The sequence below is a fragment of the Equus asinus genome, chromosome 1 (genome assembly GCF_041296235.1).
Source record: "Equus asinus isolate D_3611 breed Donkey chromosome 1, EquAss-T2T_v2, whole genome shotgun sequence".
In the NCBI taxonomy this organism is placed as follows: Eukaryota; Metazoa; Chordata; class Mammalia; order Perissodactyla; family Equidae; genus Equus; species Equus asinus.
The window spans coordinates 125,096,108-125,116,530 of NC_091790.1; the positions used below are offsets into that span (position 1 = coordinate 125,096,108).

A 20,423-nucleotide genomic window follows, 5' to 3' on the forward strand; every position below is an offset into this window, starting at 1 on the left:
ACCCAAACAGGAAACATCAAGCTTAGTTAGGAGACCTGAGGCACGGAGTCCAACATCACCGTGACCGGAAATCAGTGTCGCCCTTGGGGCAGTCCCGGGACCCACCTCTCCACTCCTGGTCCAGGGCTGCAGAATACTAAATCCTATACCATTTTGACAGTTTGGCCCCACTGTGAATTCACAACTTCCACTTTTACCTGGGCTGACAACATCCCTGACTGACAATCCTTCACTTGTCCTTAGCAGCCGCTGTCTCAAACCTTGTCCCCCCTCCAAGCTCCACACCCAAGGGCCCCTCCCTTCCTTCTCAGCAGGGGACCTGGTCAACTTCCAGAAGAAAATCAGGACCATAATCATGGTCATCACTCACCCGATCTTGGGGATGGACCTGTATCTGTACCCATCGTCACCTCCCTCCCTCCAGCCCTAGAGGAGCTGTCGCTCTTGCACTCCAGGCCAACCCCTCCATCTAGTCCTTGACCCCTCTCCCTCTCTGACCTTCAGAACACTGACCCGTCAATCAATTTCTCCGCTACTGCTATGTGCAAGTTTCTCTTGACCTAACAAACAGACAAAACAAGAAATTAAAAGCTCCCTGCACCCCCAGATCTTCTCCAGCCACAATCTTCTTTCCTTTCCATTTCAACTTAACTTCTTCAAAGGGTTGTTCATGGGGCATGGGCTGGTTCATCTGCTCATTTCCCATTTATTCCTTATTAGACCCGTCTGGCTTCTTTCTAACATTCCCCTGAAACTGTGCTGTTAAAAGTCACCAACTGACCCAGAGAAAGTCACTTAGTCATCAAGCTCAACAGTACTTATTAGTCTTGTCTTTTTTTTCCCATTGGCCTGTCATTGTATTTGACAACGTTGGCCCCTCCCGTCTTCTGGAACCCTCTTCTTCCCTGGCTTCTGTTTCTGGGTCCGAGAACAACCTCCTTGCTGATCACCCTCATGGGCTTCCCTTCTGCTCACTCCTGAGCCCGGGCTCCCTCTGCATCCCTGCTCTCCTCAAGCTGCTTTGCAGGCAGCTTCCCGACCACGACACAAGCAATAGCTCATGAGGCCCAGTTCTGTGGTGTGATTTTGGGAGTCATTGCTGGATGCTCACTCTAAAGACTGGTTTTTCAGCCCTCCCAATGATACTATTAACTACTCAGCATCCTGTTTTTAAAAAAATTCCCGTATGTTTAAATGAACTAAACAGGACACTATTCTCTACAAACAATTTCTGACCATTATGCATTTTATTACGTTGATGTATTAACTTGAAAGTACAGAGAGATGCTGTATTGTAACTATCATCTGCTTGTTTGTATTTATGAAATCCTAGAATTTGGACTCTACACACCACCTGGCTTGGAGGATTTGTCAGTCCTCCACACACACACACAAGCAGGATGCTAAACAAACATTAGAGGCAAAGTAATGAGACACAGTGGTCGTCACACTTCAGGCTGCTCAGTAATCACCCAGAGCTCCTGATAAGGGACAGATCTCCGGGTCCCAGCCTCAGAGTCTGAGTCCCAGGGTCTGGAGAGTGGGATCTGGGAATATACACCTAACAAGCACCCCCAGGTGACCCACTGCTCACACTGGAAGAAACGTGGGTGGAGTGGTTAAGAGCACAGAGTCTGGCGTCCACAGACCTGGGTCTGAACACCAGCCTTACCATGTACCAGCTGTGTGACCCTGGACGAGTCAATGAACCTATCTGAGCCTCAGTTTTTTCTTCTGTAAAATGCAAGTAATAATAGCACCTACCTTATATGGATCAAATGAGATAACTACGTAAAAAGAGATTAATATTGGGCTTAAATTTAATATGTTATAAATATAAAATTAAATTTTATTTTTTTAAGATATAAAAAGAGCTTAAGATAATAAATGCTTAAATATACCCACTGTCTCCGTTGGTTGATTCTCATCTCAAACTGAAGGGCATGACCCGGTTTTTCCTTTTTTTTTTTTGTTGAGGAAGATTCACCCTGAGCTAACATCCGTTGCCAGTCTTCCTCATTTTTCCCTCCCCAAAGCCCCAGAGCATAGTTGTATACTCTAGTTGTAGGGCCTTTTACTCTTCTATGTGAGCTGCTGCCACAGCATGGCTACTGACTGATGAGCGGTGTCATTCTGCCACTGGGAAGTGAATCCTGGCCACCAAAGCAGTGAGCGCCGAACTTTAACCACTAGGCCATTAGGGCTGGCTCAATGTGAGCCTGTGTTTTCAGAGACAGGGAAACAAAACCTCAGTAAAGTGACTTCCACTCACTGAGACAGTGACAGACTGAGACCTCCATTGTGAAACCGTCTACATGCTGTCCAAACACATTTGTCACGAAAGCTTTAAGCTGGAGAGCTGGCAGAGAAGGCGCCGTCCTTTGTTCATTTCAGAGAGATGGTAAGCTGTATTCACGGCCACTCTGTTACGTCATCTTCAGGCTCAACCCCACCCAGAGAATCTCTAACAGGGGTGACGATGTGAGTTCTGAAACACTACGCACAAGGCCAGCAGAGAGAAAGCTAAAGACAGTAATGTAACTTTCAAAGAGTCTGGAGTGAGCAACTGATCCTTAGAAACAAGACCGTCCTGAGATGAAAGTGGCGTCAGTCTGAGAACAATCAGAGAAAATCAGAGATTCTGATGAGTGACATTTAAAATGAGATGAGAACTGAGGTTTGGGACCTCAGGATCACATTTAACCCCTCTTTTCTTTCCCATTGCACATCCCATTGATTGGGAAATCCCATCGGCTCTACTTTAAAAATACATCCAGGATTTGACCACTTCTCATCATGTCCCCTGTTACCACCCCACTTGGAGCCCATCCTGTCTCTTGCTGAGTCTCTACAGTGGTCAGGAGACCTGAGCTCTGGTGGGATTGGGGGCTGGCACCCCTTTCTTCTGGAGACCTTCCCTCCCACCTCTGTCCATGTGGTTGTAAGGCAAGGGGCAGTTATGACCTCTCCCTATGGCCACAGGGGTGCGAGGCTGAACCAAGGGGAACCAGTGATAGCGCAAAGGGCAGGTCATAAAGCACGGATCTGCCCAAGTCAAGCTGGGAGGGCAGCTCTCACCCTCTCCAGCTCTGGCTCAGAGTCTGGCAGGCCTTGCTAGGTGGCAGCAATGCCATAGGTTACACCACCATTTGTTGCTTCTTGGGACTTAGACAGGAACACAGGGGAACATGGTAGCAGATGATGACCTTACTGGAATGTGTTGACGTCAGCCCTGCAGCCTTGAATAAGGTTCCATGAGAGAGAGAAGCCTGTCCCAGCTGGTCGGCCTGAGTGCAGACAGAAGCCCTGAGACTCCTGAGGGCAGCAGCCTGGAGTTCACTGCCCGGGTATACGAGAGGAGAGGGTGGGGTTGATCAGAGTGGGGACTTATAAGGTGCCTGTGACGGGGGACGTTGAGCGTGGCCTTAGGACTGAGGTAGAGATGCAGGTAATGGAGACTTATGAAGCCAGAGCGCAATGAATCCAACAGTCTGTACTTTCCCAGTTATACGTGGTCACCTGATGGAGTTAGGTCATATCTACAAGAACAGAACTGGGATTCGCCCATCTTTCTCAGCTCTGGATGAAGGTGATTTTAAGGGAGTGTCCTCAAGAGTTGGGGATTTGTCTTAGAATGTGCTGCCCAGAGGAGGATCATTTTCAAAAACAAGAGGAACAAAGAAGGCGGTAATTAAGACAGAATTAAATTGCCAATCTTGAGATTTCAGGAATCAAAGGGAGAGAGATTTTTGGACTGGGCCTTTCTCTTATTCTTCAAATCCTCTCAAAACGCACCATGGAGACAGTGGGCCACCTACGGAATTAGCCAGGATTAGAAGCCTCTAAAGTAGAGAACAGAGGGAAAAAGGGAACTTATTCTTCCCTCTATGGCCCAACAAATTCTACTTCTGTGTCACTGCTTCAGAATGTGTTTACCACCAGTTTTCCCTACTCTGCCCTGATTTCCCTTTTATGCCTCTAACTCAACCCAATTAGAGAATTATTTTTTATACTGAAATTTAAAAATTCTTTTAGATACAAGCAAGCTGCTTCATAGGAAGAAGAGCTAGAAGCGTGAAGAAGCAGCTTGTAAAAGCAAAGGGCTGGGGCCCACTCGGCTCCTAACAGCGTGTGGGGACACATAGAAACAGAAACAGAAGAAATACAGGAAGGAGCCCACCTTTCAGGCATTTCCCAGGGACTCCACTCCCTACATCCTGCGTCAAAGCTATTCACAAGGAATCTTCTTCATCTTCTTACCTCCAGCAGCACGTGAGCTCTTAGACTAGAAGCTCAAAGAATGTTTGATGAGACGCAACTAAGATATACAACTATGTACGGGGGGGGTTGGGGAGATAAAGCAGAAAAAAAAAATTGGCAACAGTTGTTAGCCCAGGTGTCAATCTTAAAAAAAAAAGAATGTTTGATGGATGAATGCACAAGAGACTGAGTAGAATGACAAATCACAGGAAAGAAGATGGAGAGAGAGTTAGAGCAGGAGAAAAGAAAGGATAAGACAAGAGATCTCATTGCTCCCAGAGCAGGACAACATTCCCTAAGAACATGAGCCAATTGTCTTGGTACCAGGCCGTAATGCAGAACTTCTGCAGACCAAAGACCAGCACTGTGTCCCTCTGGTTTCTTCTCCTACTGCCCTGCCCTTCTTTCCAATCTAGGGGAGTTTGTAAAAGTATGTAAAAAAAAAAAAAAGAAGTATGTAAAAGCAGAGACCACTGGACCAATGGACACCGTCCTCTGGGGAAAGCCAAACCGGATTCTCATTTTTAATGGACACTGATTCCATGACCCCGTCATCAGAGAACACACACTGAACTTGCACGCCCTCAGACGTGGCCACAACTTTCGCACTACAGAATGTGGACATTATCAATCTGAAATTTCCATGTCCATATAGTGAGACGAGTCCTACGGTCACATATCAAGACCACAGACGTGAGCTCAGAGCCTCATCTGCAGTCTTCTCCGACTCCCTCAGCCAGACGACAATCCCTCCCTCCTCTGAACTCCAGGGCACTTCGTCTACACCTCCTTGTCGCCTCGCCACCTTCTCCTTGCTGCGATTGATAATAGGGGCCCGTCCAGTCCCCTCAACTGGAGTCACGAGACCCGAGGACAATGTCCCCTGCGAACTCCTCCCAGGGCCTCACTCTGCACTCCTCGCCGCGCGAAGGCCTCACAATTCTTCGTTCGTTTGTTTATAGACAAGGGAGCAAATCTCTTCTGACTGCAGTTCAGTTGCACTACTGGTCAGAGAGACCCCACAGATACTGTACGTCCCCAGGTGCTGAGAACGCACCGCAGAAGTCCCCTCTCCTGAGGGCTCCTTTGTGCTCTGCAAGGTGCTAAGGGCTTTGTCTGCATTTTCCCCTTTCAGCCCCCAGGGGGACCCTATCAGGGCGTGATCCTCTTCACAGCTGAGGAAGCTGAGGCTCCCAGATGAAGTCCTTTTCCCACGTTCGCCCTGCTGGGGAATTGGCGGAAGGAGGTTTGCACGCAGCCCGTCTGATCCCAAGTCCGCGCGCACAGTCTCTGCAGAGCCCACCTCCCGCCCGGCGGAGGGAGGCCGTCCCGTCCTTGTTCCAGCAGCGTTTCTCGAAGGAGCCCAGGCACAGCTGACACACAAGCCAGCCGCCGCTGTGGTCAGGAAAGGCAGGACGCTTCCTCACAACAACAAAGTTCTTAAAGCCTCTGGAAGCTCCCCCTCAACAGTGGAAACCCCCGGACCTTTGAAGGGAGAGTGAGAGTGAGTCCCCTCCAAACCTAGGACGACCCGGAAATCCCGCTGACTGCCGGCAGCCGGGGCACAGGGGGCCTACCGGGCTGTACATCCACCGTCTGGAAGGTGAGTGTTTGTTTTTGAAAAGGAAAAGGACTTCACAGCTTCTGCTCCTACGGGGATGGATCCTTAATAACTCAACTAACCCAGATTTATTTTTCATGAGATTTGTACTTATTTCCCAGGGAGATTACTTTTTAACATTTCCTTATAAGTAATTTCCTTAAAGAAAAGATGCAGTGAAATATTCGGGACCGAGAGCTATTGTGTAAAGAGATTTCGTGCTTCAGTGAGAGTCGTCCACACTCAGGCTCACGGTCAACATTGAAACACAACAGGTGTGAATTATCACTCACTCACGCTCTCACGTGTCTTCCTGATTAATTGGGGCAACAAGTCCTAGGATTCACTGTTTTTTCTTCCTGACGTCACCCTTCATTCTTGAAGCAAGATGGTTATAAAGAAATCCTCAAAACCACAGTGGAAGATTCACGCATGTGCACCGACTTATCCCTGTAGATTGCTTGGGAGATCTGCAGCCCTGGCGGATGCAAAGGCCCTGTGGCCACCCTTCCTTCCTGTCCTTTATCCAAAGCTTCGGGTGGATGGAATCACTGAGGCGCACAGGTCTTGCTGAAACTGAGGACGCTCAGGTTTGTTCTGGGACCGTGGGGTGTGGGGCTGTTCCCTTCTCCCTCTGTCTTCCTGCTTTTGCTCTCGCTGCCAGGAAATACCTGGCCGCTGGCTTTTCAGCTTCAGAAACTGCTCTTTAAGTCCTGTTTAGACTCAGCGCAGACTCTGAAGGGCTGCGACTCTGTAGGCACCAGAGGAGGGAGAGGTTGCGTTCCTGCTAAAGCGTTCAGGGCCCTGGTGAGCACAGGGAGGGGGTGTTTGGGGTGTGGCTTCCTGGGGAGGATCTTTGAGGGAATATCACCCAGGCAGCCACACAGTTGTTAATTATTGTTAAAAGAAAATCCTCAAAATGCTAAAACCATGACTCTCACACAAATATAATATGGACAAGTGTCAAAGATAGCATTTAATCCATTAATTAAAGAGAGAACCAACAACGTGTTCCATTGATTCAAAAGGAAATCTGAGGAACAGAAATATAAGCAGTCGTGAATGCCGAAATGAAGTTGCTGGTAGATGGAAAATTGAAACAATTTGCTATTAGTACCTGTTAGGTACCAAGATGAATTTATTAACAGATTAATATCTATGGGCACTAAAGTGTCATGTTTGAAATCCTCTTTTCTATAGGGTGGAAATCAATTGCATCTCTATATGAAAAAATTAGTTGCATTTCCATGGACAAGAATCATTTGCATTACTATCGGTTTTCTATCACTTATAAATGTTAACCCTGAAGGATCTGCCCAACAGCCCCAGCATCCCGCTGAAAGGCTCTCAGTCATCTCTTGCCATTTCAAGTTCTTTCACAGTTTCTTTGACAATCTTAATCCAGAAATGGGGATGAGCCTCCTCGTGAGGCGGTTCTGAATATTACAGGTGTGTCTGCATTGCCCGGCGCTGAGTGGGTGCTCCATCTATGACGGCTGTTATCATAAAGAAGTCATGGCAGGATGAGAGCTGACTTCAGGGGCCGTCCATGAATGTACACTGTTATAACATAGTCACTGTTTGGTAGCAAACGGCTCTCCCACTGCAGACGTGGGCACTTAGATGACGGGGTAGGCACTCCCCCATCTGCCATTATGGAACTTTAGGTCTATCTGTCATTGTAACGATACACTTGGCTGGGGAACTGGTCCAGATTTTCCTCTTGACGGCACAGCAGTCAGCCCCAAGAGCCTATAAGAAGTGCCTAATTTCGTTATTCCTTTATAAATTTCTTCAATAAACTAAACACTGAATTATCAGCACTATTTTAATTCAGTATTCATAAATGCAATTCATCACTGTCAGAATAAAGCTGTTAGAAGCAAACATGAAAGTAGACGATAACAGAGGCAGATTTGCAGCTGCCTGAACAAATAGATCCCAGAAGTGCCCATTAACAGCCAGTGTCCATCTCAGCGGAGCTCTCTAGTGGTACGAGCAAGGGCTTGTCCACGCACCTTTCCTGATCAACCTTAGTTCTCAAAGATTGCAATAAAGGTATATTAATTTTGGAGCTGACACAAAGCATAGAAATATAATAAATATGACAGACGACACTCAAGGTTCAAAATTATTTTTGTTGCAGATGAAAACCAAAAAGCTGAGATGTAGAAAGGATAAATATAAGGTCTTGAGCTGGGTTCAATAATCAATTCACAAACACGGGCTGGGGAGGCCATCAGGGCAGCAGTTTGTGTAGAAGGATGAGCAGGTTTCAGGTAATCCTGCTAACAGAATACTCAACATGAATCTATTGTGTGATGCAGCCACTAAAAGAATTTATGTAAATTAAGCTTCATAAATAGAAGTAGAGACAATGTCTGGATCACAGGAGGTAACAGTCTGTGTCAGGAAAAACCACAGTTCATGTATGGGGTTCAGTTAGGGTGTCAGACTTTAAGAAGGGCTTGGAGGAATCTGAGAAAATCCCAAGAGGCTGGATGGTGGCTGTGATGGTCTGAAAATCAACTCACATGAGGAACATCTGAAAGAATGGGAGTGCTGAGTTCTGAGAGGCACACGCCAAGTGGGGACCTTCATTGTCTTCAAAGACTTAAGAGGCTGTTACAGAGAATAAAGAGGTGTGCTCAGTGCTTTTCCAAAGAGAAGACCCTGCACCAACGCATAGAAGGAACAGGGAGGCACATCCTGTTTGCCTAACACTGAATGCTGGTTAAAGATGTCATAGGACATGACGTGAAATAGTGAGCTTTCATCTCTGGAGATATCCAGCAGAGAGTGGATGATCCCTGGAGGGGAGGTGAGAGAAGGGCTCTTACGTGGATGGGAGGATGGGTAAGATGCTGACCACGGGTCCAGTCCCATTCTGAGACTATACAGTCACTGAGTAAATCAACGTAATAGAATCAGTCATGAGGGCCTAGCTGACTCTATATAATAGAATATAAATCAGTGCGTCCCCACAGAGGGGAGACCCTGCGAAGACACAGGAGGGAGAAGACAGCCAACTACAAGCCAAGGACAGAGGCCTTGGAAGAAAGCAACCCTGCTGGAACCTTGATCTTGGTCTCCTCGGCTCCGGAACTGTGAGAAATGTCTGTTGTGTGAGCCACCCCGTCCGTGGTGCTTTGTTATGGCAGCCCTCGCAAACCAGCACAGGCCAGTCCACCTCCTCCAGCCGAAGTGGTCTGGACGAAGTGTATCCGCCTCAGCCAGAAAATACTCCTAGCTAGACAGGGTCCTGACCGGATTAATAAAAAGCCACTTGCCTCACGACTCAAGACCAACTGTGCTGATCCAGCAATTCCACTTCCGGGCATTTATCCAAAAGAAACAAAAACACTAACTCAAAAAAAATATTGCACCCCCCCCATATATTGCAGCATTATTTACAATAGCCAAGACATGGGAACAACTAAGTGCCCATCGATGGATGAACAGATAAAGAAAATGTACTACACACACACACAAACACACAGACACACACACGCAATGGAATTTTATTCAGCCATAAAAAGGATGGAAATCTTACCATTTGGAGCAACATGGATGGACCATCAGGGTATTATGTTAAGTGAAATAAGTCAGACAGAGAAAGACAAATACTATATGATCTCACTTATACGTGGAATCTTAAAAAAAAAAATAAGAAAACCCTAGACTCACAGATACAGAGAACAGGCTGGTGGTCACTAGATGTTGGTGGGGGGTGCTGGGGGCAAAATGGGTGAAGGGGTCAAAAGGTACAAACTCCCAGTTATAAGATAAATAAGTCATGAGATGCAATGCACAGCATGGAGACTATAGTTAATAATACTGTGCTGTATATTTGAAAGTTGCTAAGACAGTAGATCTTAAAAGTTCTCATAAGAAAAAAGTTTGCCACAATGGGTGTTGACAGATGTTAACTGGACTTGTGGTGATCATTTCACAATATATACAAATATCAAATCATTATGTTCTGCACCTGAAACTAATATAATGTTATCTGTCAATTACATCTCAATTAAAAAGAGACTTCCTGTGTGTAGGCGGCCACTGACAAGCAGCTCCCTCCACCTGAGGCAAGCCCAGCCCAGCCCAGATGAGCCTGATGAGGACCAGTGCCCAGCACCTGAATAGAAGCACTCGATGCCACCCCCCACCCAACTTATTGACTCAATTATCTCAGGCAGCCCTAACTGCCAGGTTGCTTTCTGGATCATGTGAAGAATGAATTCACTCTTGTTATTTTCCTCTTTATACTCCTTTGTATTTTTCACATTTTCTACCTGGATCTTGAACTAAGAAAAGAAGGAATAAATTTTTAAAAAGTAATCTGCTGGTGGTTACCAGAGGGGATGATGTTGAGGGGAGGGTGAAAGGTGTAAAGGGGCATGTGTGTATGGTGACATAAAAACGAGACTACTGGTGGTAAACGTGACGCGGTCTATACAGAAGCCGAAATATAATAATATACACCTGAAATCTACACAATGTTATAAGCCAATATGAGTGAATAAAACAATAAAAAAGCCAAAAATAAAAGTAATCTGAGACATTATAACAAAGCATGAGCTTTTTCTTTGAAGTGTTTTTGGATTCTGGAGAAGCCAACAGAAAAGCAGCAAGAACGAGGGGAAGCTTCAAAACAAATGATCAGATCCCTGTTTACTCAGCAGAAAAGTAAATTATAGAATAAACCATTTTTTGGACAGTCGCTTCTATACTTTCTCCATTTCTCACCTCTTCTGCTGGCTGACAGACGCTGTGGAAACGTAAGTGGAAAGACACTGTGAAAGACCGCTCCACTGAAACACTCCCTTCCGTTACAGTGACGACTGACTTACCTTCATCTCCACTGACGGGTCACCGTGCAGCAGGGTCCACTCATACTGGACGATGGCGTGGTCATCTGTGCTCTCGCGGCCATCCAGAATCACCCCGTCCGCGGGCAGATGCAAAACCACATCCTGCCCGGCCTTGCTAAGTGGAGGCTCATCCTTTTCTGTCAAAGGAAATAAATAATTCTCAGGAGAGATTATTCCCTATTCTTTTCTGATTTATTAAGAGAAGTATCTTGTTGCTAGAATAGGTGTAGCCCAGCAAGTGCTGATGAGGGAATGTATAGCGACTGAAGGTTATTTTCTCATTGGTTACGTAACAGAAAATAAAATAGTAACAGATTATGAATATGGAATTTGGCTACAACGCATGCAGAAGAGGGAGCTGTCAGCAGTGGCCAGGACAAAGTTGTGGGCACCGGAGAGAACACCAGGCCCTCCAATGTGGAGAAGGAGTTTTACTCTCTACGGTGAAATTTTCACTTAATTTATAAATGACTTAAGTTCAAAGTCCTATTATATGAATTTATCAAAAAAAGAAAAGAATTTTTGAAACAAACTTTAAAAAGAAAAAGAAGTTCACCTCTGATACAGATTTTCTCTTTTTCTTACTCTCAAGTTTTTAAAATAAGAGTGACAAAAACTGTCCAAAGGATTGGAAATAAATTCAGTTTGGAAAGTTAAGGCAAGTCCTTGGATTCATACAAAACAAAGTCCATAGAGAAATTCTCTGGAATCTAACTTTTCATCTAGGAAAACAGAAGAGGTTTACAACTTCTAATAACAGTTTTTATAACAGAAGCTGGCACACTGAGTGTCTGAGATATCCTGCAACAGCAAAACACACATGTATTGACCTCGGACCTAGAATGGTACTAAGTAATTCAAGGCTGCCCTGTGCACTGAAACGTTAATACTTGACTGACAGCTGCTTTGGTGATGACCGACGGGAGAAGCTGCGTACAGACACCACTGCCAAGAGCAGAGTTGTGAATATTTTAATTGATTTAAGCTTCTTATTAGTAAACTTATCTAAGAGTGCACACATATCTTAAAGAAACTTGGTAATATGATTGGGAAAAATTCTCTACATTCTTGTAATACATACTTCTCGACACCCACTGTCTCTTCCCTCCTCCAGCGCAAAGCTCTGGTCCAGACGCTGGCCTGGACTTGCCCTGCCTCCGCTCACTCTGAATGATGTCGATGTCGCTAAGGAATGGTCTCTCTTCTTCCGCAGCCCAAGCTGCCTCCTGAGCAAACCTCCAAGGGCCAACCCAGACGGCCAGGGCCTGAGGTTGGGGCGGCTGCAGTCCCACCAGTTTCTCATTAACAAAGACAACAAAGGGTGTTGCTGCAGCTACAAGGACTCTTCTGGAATGTAATCTGATTGGGTCATTCCCCTGCTTAAGAAAAATCCTCCAACACGTCACCATTACCCTCCTGATGCTCAGAGACCCCCGTCCAGCCCCGGCTCTCCCCCAGCGATGCCCTCAAGGGCCAACAGCAGAGAGCGCACTGAGGGGCTCGCAGCTCTCAGAGCAGGGGCTTTCCTGAAGGAAGAGGCTGCTGCAGCCTCGGAGAGAGAAGACTTGTTTTGTGAGCACCTGGCCAGGAATAAGCACACTTGACGTTGCCAAAGAGCACACGTCTATTGAGAAGATGGGGCCCATTTTTACAGTCATTTAAACAACGAGGACTAGTAACTTGGATTTAAATAAGCCACATAAGTAACCCCCTGCCTGAGAAAAAATTTATTCTGCCTTTCTCCACCTCTGGAAAGATCCAGGGCTGACGTCTTTGTTCTGCTTCTTCCAGGTAAGGGGAGATGTGACAGTTGCATTAATAATAGGCCTTTTATAGAGAACTTTCCTTTGGTTCTGGAAGGTTCATTGCTTCCCACACAATGGCTTACCACTTATAATTCTGGAAAGCGTCTTATAATTCAGCAGTAATACACTAAAGTTAGCAGCAATTTGCATTAAAATTTATTTTAAAATATTTTTAAGTAGATAAACTAAAATATATCCATATAACATAAACAGCAAAAAATGCTAATAATATTTATTTTAAGCCCTCAAAGATTTAACCCCAAAGATTTAAGATGGAAAAAATCAAGGAAGCTCTGAAATAGCCCACATATTATAAAACTAATTAATCCTGCCCCTCCTGGAGGAAAAAGAATCATTGTTTTAGTCACTTACTTTTCTTTGGTGAGCTGTGTGATATGATTTCTGAACACAGTGAAATTCTCATATCCTCTAAATTGATCACTGTTGTATTTGAAATAAGACAGATACATTTCCTCTCAGTTTAAGGCCAGGCAAATGACACTGTATAATGTATTTTAAAATAAGCCAGAGCTTATCTACCCAGAAACAGGCCTTAAAAATAAACAAACGACAAGAAGAGGAAACAGGTGTCCTGTCATTTAAAAATATTTGACTTGCTGATGAAGAACAAGATAAACGTAATTCTGAAGTTTCATCATAAAAATATAATAATCCAACGTAAAGTACTACGGAAACAGATTTCTTTTGAAAACTAAACAACTTGGTGAGCTCTGCAGAGGCGAAATAAGAGTCCTCTCAATTCTGATGGAGCAAATCGAGGCGGCATCTTATACAGAGAGGAACAGTATTGTTAACTAACCGGAATACAACACACGGCTGTGAACGGAGCCTTCACCACAAGGAAGAGGCTCTGGAATCTGGATCCGCACCGTGTGGGCACAAATGAGACAGCTGAGGCTGAAAAGTTAGAAGGGACTCCTGAAGGCAGGAAACGGAAGTGGGCCCAGACTAAGGGAAGAGGCTTAGATATTACGGGTCCAAATCCACTGTGGTTTTTTGTTTGTTTTTGTGTTTTTTTAATTGTTTCTCCTAATTGCAACACTTTGGGAAAAAATTATTCACAACCCCAATATGATTATCACCATTTTGGGTGTGTGCTGTTCTAGTCTTTCTCCAGATGAGCTGACGATAATGATAATGAACAGCTGCCATTTATCGGATGATTTCTTTGTACCAGGCTCCATGCTAAGTGCTCGTGAGCCATAGCTTCACTCAGCTTGCACAAGTCTCTGAGGTGGGTGTTTTCGTCTGCATCACACTCCCGAGGAAGCCAGGGTCAGAGAGGATAACCGAGTTGCTAAGGCCACACGTGGTAAATTTGCCAGTTCAGACGTCAGCCCAGATCTTTCTAACTGAAAGACTCTCCCTTCTCACTACACTTTGGGGCACCCCAAGTGTATTCCAGGTACAGTAAAAATAAATTTACAACCTGAATTTAACTTATTAATATATTCTATTTATTGGTGTTTATTCACATATGCTAGCATCGTCCATGTCACTACATAAACTTCTCAGTTGCCATTTAATTTCCTCACCTCCACTATTGGAGATTTACTTTGTCCCATTTTCATCATTATAAATAATACCATAATAAACTTTTTTGGTCATACTTTTTCTTTAACATGGATCATTTTCCTAGAAAAATATCTCAGAAGAATGAATGACTATTTTAATGGACTACATATTTTCTGATTGGTTTCCAAAAGAGTGGTACCAATTTACACTTCCAGTGACCATATAAGATTATACTAAGTTCTCCATGAATGCCAATATCAGAGGAAACTTACTTTTGCCAGTTTAATAAGCATAACTCAGCATTATTTGCATTTCTTTGATCACTTCTAAGGTTGAACATCTTCCATGTTTATCACCTAAATACCCTCTTCTGGGAACTGTTTGTCACATCCTTTGCCCATTTATTTTTGTTTTTCCTACTGATTCACATAAACTCTATTAATACAATAAATACTTTTAATCTCATATTTCCTCACACTCTTGATTTCTTGACATAAAGCATTTTTTTAAGACATGTACATAATCCATCCTTTCTCTCTGTGATCTCTGTAATTGATTAGAAAGTTGTCTTCCCTCCAGATATGTAACAGTAAGTTTATTGTCTTCAAGTCTCCCTACGTACGGAGTAACCTATGGCTTAATTTTTTTAAAAATTATTTAATTCTTTAACCTATCTGGAATTAAATTAATGTGGTCAAAGCTGCAGGTCTAAATATATTTTCCTTAACACTCCTACCAGTTATCTCAATATTATTTATGAAATGTAATTGTTGCCATTCTTTTGTGATGTTTACTTACAACACAAAGTGAGAGGTTGAAAATGTGAGAGAGAAAGATCCTTGGAGGAGGAGACTGGTCAGGCACATGCGGAGGGATCAGCCTTGAACAGGAGTCAACTCCTTCCTCTGCGCTTGGAGGAGATGAGGGAGAGGCTGGGGGGCGGTGTGTGGCTTTGCAGTGGGGAAAGCAGGGCGCTGCCTACCAGCTTTGATTTTCCCTGACACAGAGCGGGACCTGACTTCCCAAATTACACAAGGTCCTCCCAGAGATCCTGGGTTTCATGCTGGGTATCCAGTGGAAACGACATCAGGGTTCTGTCCTTGAGCCCTTGCAGATGATATTCTCGAGCTCCTCTGGGGTCCTAACCACTCCACTCCCTCCGTCTTGCTGCCCTTCAGTTTTATGGGGACACCCAGTCCCCAACCCCTCTAGGCAGCCATGTGACCCAACCAGGGTCCTGTAATGACATCACGGACATGTGTGCCACCTTCATAATGCACAAAGCACGGCCACCCCGATCCTCACGACAGCCCAGGCTGGAAGGCAAGGGGAGCACTCAAGTCCCAGGAGATTAGCAGGGACCCGTATGTGGAGGAGCTGGCTCTCAAACCCAGGTCTCAGGACCTCAAGCCCCCTGCCCTGCTCTCTGCACAGCACTGCAGGCAGAGTCTGTCATTCCAACACACCTCTCTCCAGCATCCTCCACTCATTCCCGCGTTCTCCTACCATCCCCGACAGCCACCTGGCCAGTACCACTGTGGGAAACCCAACCGTCCTCTTCTCTGCTTCCAGGTTTCCTGGCGCTGCTGGAGAAAGCATTCTAGCTGCTCCATAACAAACTCCCCTGACGCAGCTCCACGGCTCCTGTGCTGTGAGACCCCAGACAAGTTACTTTCTCTCACCACGCCTTTGAGTACCCTGGGGATGATAACAGAACCTAGATCTCTGAGCGTTGTGAGGACAGAGGGAGTTCCTCTGTGTAAGGAGCTTATAACACTGCTGAGCACCAAACTCAATACCCGTTGGCAATAAACAGGGCTGGTGGGTTCCCCTATAAATTTGCACTATCCCATCCCACCTGTCCCCTCACTATTTCTTCATCCTTTTATACACCTCAAATGGACCCCTAACAAGTTCTCTACAAGAGCTTTTCTAGACCATTTTCATGCTCCTTTAGCCTCTAACTCCACATGTCACAAGATCCAGAAAAGAAAAATCATCAAGGAAAATCTTAGTGGTCTCAGAAGCATAAAGAACTTCAACTGGTCAAGCATCTGGGCATGGAAAGCACAGGACAGTGAACAGGGTAACCTGTGCCCCATCTGCAGAGCAGGACACAGGACAGTGAACAGGGTAACCTGTGCCCCACCTGCAGAGCAGGACACAGGACAGCGAACAGGGTAACCTGTGCCCCATCTGCAGAGCAGGAAGAGGGCGCCTCCGGGCCTGAGCTGCACCCTCCCATGTTCCCCATTGCTGGGGATCTGAAGAAGTGCCAGCATGGCAGTGTTTTTCCAGAAGGGGACCAACCCCAGTGGTGACCTGTCCCCCTGACCATCTCCAAAACTGAATTCCTAGACAAACTCCCCCTAGGGAAGGGAAGGGCAAAGGAGATAGAAGGAAAAAATGACTCAGAAGCTTCTACTAGTGAATTTTTTTTCTTTTTGAGGAAGATTAGCCCTGAGCTAACATCTGCTGCCAATCCTCCTCTTTTTGCTGAGGAAGACTGGCCATGAGCTCACATCCATGCCCATCTTCCTCTACCTTCTATGTGGGACGCCTACCACAGCATGGTGTGCCAAGCGGTGCCATGTCCACACCCAGGATCTGAACTGGTGAACCCCGGGCCGCCGAAGCGGAACGTGTGAACTTAACCACTGCACCACCGGGCCGACCCTGTGAACTAACCTTTTTAATTTCTATGGGCATGTTCTTGCCTCCTTAGGTTTCCTTTTGGTTTTCTCTGGTTTATAGGAAAACTCCCTTCACAATGTCGGTTTCTTCCCACTATGCAGTCACAAGAGAAAGGGACTTTGTCTCTTTGCTGCTGGGATTTTTGGGTCCCTGTCTGGCAGAGAGAAAGGATGTGTGTGTGACAGCCATGGGGTGGGCTCGGGGATGCTGGTGGGGGTCCAGGTGAAAGGGCCTCCTGCTCCCCTCAGGGAGAAAACGTCAGGTCCTTCCCTGTGTCTGCCTCAAGGCTGAATGGTCACAGGGTGACCTCTGGATGTCTGCCCCCTGACAAGAGTGCTAAGCCTCCTCCTGGGTGGAGGTGGGTAGGGAGGCAGGCCATTGTGGACACAGAGTTCCAGACCCTTCTCACTGGACCCACAGGTCATGGAGACTCCAGATTCCCCAAGGGGCTGAGGCTACCCCCTCTAATCTTGCTGTGACATCACCCTTGTGTTGTTATACATCAAACAGCAACAGAGAGCAATCCCACACACTGAGCTCAATACCCATGGGCCCAATCAAGATTTATTCCATAGTGACCTTAGTCTCCAACTGCCACAGTTTTTTTTGAGCCTCCTGTATGTGTCTTGATTCTCATTCTGAGCACCCACAGAAAGTAAAACCATTGAATGAAATGTATCATTTGTCACTCTTTTCAAAAATAGACGTGCCTTAAACTTCCTTATTTTCAATAACAATCAAGTCCCTCCTTTTTACTGTTTATAAAAGGGAACAATAATTCACAGGAATCAGTTGGATTCACTTCAAAAATGCCTGACACTTTCTCCTTCCCATTTTCGCCTGATGAAAGCAAGCAGAGGTTGGACTATGAGTCATGAGAGAGAAGCTCAGAAACGGGTGTGTTATGAGCATCTGGCACCTAACTAGATTTTGCTCTTGCAATTACTTGACACAAACCACGCCTATAAAAATCTGAGACCAAAATAAACGTTTTTGGGCTTTTTTTTTTTTTTTTGGCTCTGAGCTTTTCTCCTTTAAATAGAATTTCCGTGAATCCTCTCAGATCAGCCGCTATCCCCAAGCCCAGAAAAATTCCAGAAGCAGCCCACCGTGCTGGCCTCTGCCAGATCTACTGGGATTTTTCAGAAACCATCCCTAGACTGAGAAATCAAAGCCACTCTTCTGGACGCCCGCAGCTACGATAACTGGGAGGGAGGGTGTTCTATTCCTAGCTTGGCTGAGAAGGGCCCCGCGCTCCTGCCTAGGCGCGTCTCCCGGATGCAGCCATCCGACAGGTGCAAGGACGGCAGGACCAAGCGTCTGGCCCCGTCCCCCAGCGCGGGCCCGACCCAGCCCGCCCTCAGTGGCGCGCTTACCCGGCCGAGGCGGGGCCCGCGCGGTGGCCGCGGCGCCGGTGGCCGGGGCATGGAGCCCGCCGGCCCGGGCGCGGCGGAGGCTGTAGCTGCTGTAGCCCCGGTGCGGCGCGAACGTGCAGACGCTGCGGCCGCGCGCCGTGCAGTTGAAGAGGTAGCAGCCCAGCGCGGCGGCCGGGGCCGCGGGCCGCCGGGGGCGCTCCACCACCGCCACCGAGCAGCGCGGCTCGGCGCAGCAGGCCGCCACGCACTGCCGCCAGTCGCGCACGGCCGCCGGCGAACTCAGGAAGCTGGCGCCGGCCGCCAGGGAGTCCCGGGTGCGGAGGATGGCGTCCGGCCTGGCGCTGTAGCCGCCGCCGCCGCCCGGGCCCGGGCAGCTCTCTCGGGGGCCGCCGCCAGCGCGCGGCTCCGGCTCCGGCTCCTCCGGCGGCCGCTCCCGCTGCAGCTGCCGCCGGAACTCCTCCAGCAGCCGCTCCACGCCCGCGAGCTGGGCGCGCAGCGCGGACAGCGGCGGGGAGGGCGGGCCGGCCGCGCGGCCGCTCGGCAGCCACAGGCAGAGCAGCAGCAGCCCGCGCAGCGCCCGGTGCCGCGGCGGCCGCCCGCGCCCCGAGCCCGCGCTGCCCCGGGCGCCCGAGGCCATGGCGGCCGGCGGCTGCGGGGGAGCCGAGGCGGGGCCGCCGCGCGAGGAGGGCGGCGAGCGCGGCCTGGGGCCTCCTGCGCGGCGCGGCGGCCGGGGCCCGGCGCTCACAGCGCAGCCTCCCCGGGGCCCGGCTGCGCCTCCGAGGCCGCGGGCGCGCGGGCGCCGGCGGGAAGCGCTGCAGCAGGAGGCATAGCCGGCCCGGCCGGGCCTTTGCCGAGGCTTCCGGGCGCGCCCGCGCCTCTCTGTCCGGCCCCGGGGCGCGCTCGGTGGCGACCGGCGGCCTGAGCGCGGATCAGCACCAGCGGGGCGAACAGCGGCGCCGCGGGGGCGGGGACGCGCGGAGCCCCGCCCAGGCCGCCCCTCCGCCCCGGTGCTCGGGTCGACCCCGCCCACCGACCCCCCTTCCGCAGTCTCCTCCCAGGCGGGGAGGGCGGCCGAGGCGGGCGGAGGGAGAGCCGGCTCCCGCGGGTGCAGCCCAGAGAGCGGTCTGTGCCCGCGGCCTCCGGGTTAGGGCAGCGTTTCTGTCTAGGCCCGCTGGGCTTTATTATTAGCCAGACCTGCTCGGGTGTCAGCTCAAAGGGGCACGGGCACTTGGGGGAAGGGGGTCTTCCACCAATCCTTGTGACCTCGGGGCCTGCTCTAGAGAAGGGACACGCTCTACTGGGGAACCACCAGACGCTGTCTCCAGTCCTTCACCTCCAACGTCCCTAATTGTTTCCACACTGGGTTCCTGAGATGTATTTGAGTAGCACAAGGCGGGCAGCGCTGTTGAAAAATACAAAAATTGGGAGTCTCATTCATTCAGATTTCCACGAACATAACAAAACATCTGAGCACAGCCAATTATGGGGACATGAGTTATCTCTGTAACCCCTGCAGAAGCCCTCAGCTTAGATCGTGTGGATCTAGAGGAGCAGTGTTTTAAATGACGTGATAAGCTATATAAAATGTTCAACCCCGTGGAGGCTACACCTGAGAGCTCCACCTCCCTGTGAGCAGCTTCTGTATCTTTATTTCTAGGCAGTTCTATTGATTCATTTTTCTCTCACATTTCCTTGCTTTTTAGGATGTCCAGAAAACATTTTTCTTTTCTTTCCTGAGGAAGATTCACTCTGAGCTAACATCCATGCCAATCTTCCTCTATTTTTTGTATGTGGGTTGCCAGCACAGCATGGCCACTAACAGAACGGGGTGGGTCCGTGCTCAGGAACCAACCTGGCTACTGAAGCAGAGGGTGCAGAACCTCATAGCACTAGGCCACGGGTGGGTCCCAGAAATGTTTTGATTGGATGCCTGAAAGTCGTGAATTGCCTATTGTTAATAGTCTATATTTTTTAGTCGGAGTAGAATAAAGAACTGCATAGGAAGATAGCAGTCTCTGCTACCTTGTTTTTTATTTCCAGAGCTGACGTTTAGGAACCCATTTCATTCAGGTCCAGAACAGATAGGAGGTAGAACTAGAAGGTAAAAATAGAAACAAAGAAAAAAAAATTAGCCTGATATTTCTTGCCATTCCATGAAAAGGAGAAATTATAGAGTTTCTGAGAGTGTGTTTTTGAGTGACTTTGAAGCTTCCTAGCCCTGAAGGCCGTGTCTGGGCTGTACCATGGTGGGCTGGAGGATCTCCCACCTGCAAGAGAGTCA

The 20,423-nt window shown here is 47.9% G+C and overlaps 2 protein-coding genes and 1 long non-coding RNA gene across 6 annotated transcripts in view; 1 reads left to right on the forward strand and 2 right to left on the reverse strand.

Moving 5' to 3' along the window:
• LRP11 (LDL receptor related protein 11) overlaps positions 1–18,901 on the reverse strand; it is a 38,634-nt gene extending 19,733 nt beyond the window's left edge. For 2 of the 3 annotated variants that reach the window (XM_070507057.1, XM_070507061.1), the window contains exons 1-2: positions 18,143–18,901; positions 10,711–10,868 (exon numbers count right to left, since the gene is read on the reverse strand). In XM_070507057.1, coding sequence (XP_070363158.1) covers positions 10,711–10,868; positions 18,143–18,779 — 795 coding nt within the window. In that variant the 5' untranslated portion in view covers positions 18,780–18,901. The remainder of the gene's footprint in view (positions 1–10,710; positions 10,869–18,142) is intronic. The other variant, XM_044768138.2, reaches the window with a different exon arrangement.
• On the forward strand, positions 6–10,704 carry LOC123285114 (uncharacterized). The gene is made up of 3 exons (XR_011502689.1): positions 6–5,863; positions 6,317–6,450; positions 9,913–10,704. It is a non-coding gene; the product is annotated as an uncharacterized lncRNA (long non-coding RNA).
• A 279-nt stretch (positions 18,902–19,180) lies between the features above and the next one.
• Positions 19,181–20,423, reverse strand: part of LOC123285086 (UL16-binding protein 1-like) — a 56,133-nt gene continuing 54,890 nt past the window's right edge. The window contains exons 13-14 of one of the 2 annotated variants that reach the window (XM_070507114.1): positions 20,165–20,236; positions 19,181–19,544 (exon numbers count right to left, since the gene is read on the reverse strand). The gene's annotated coding sequence lies outside the window, so the exon portion shown is untranslated. The remainder of the gene's footprint in view (positions 19,545–20,164; positions 20,237–20,423) is intronic. The other variant, XM_070507126.1, reaches the window with a different exon arrangement.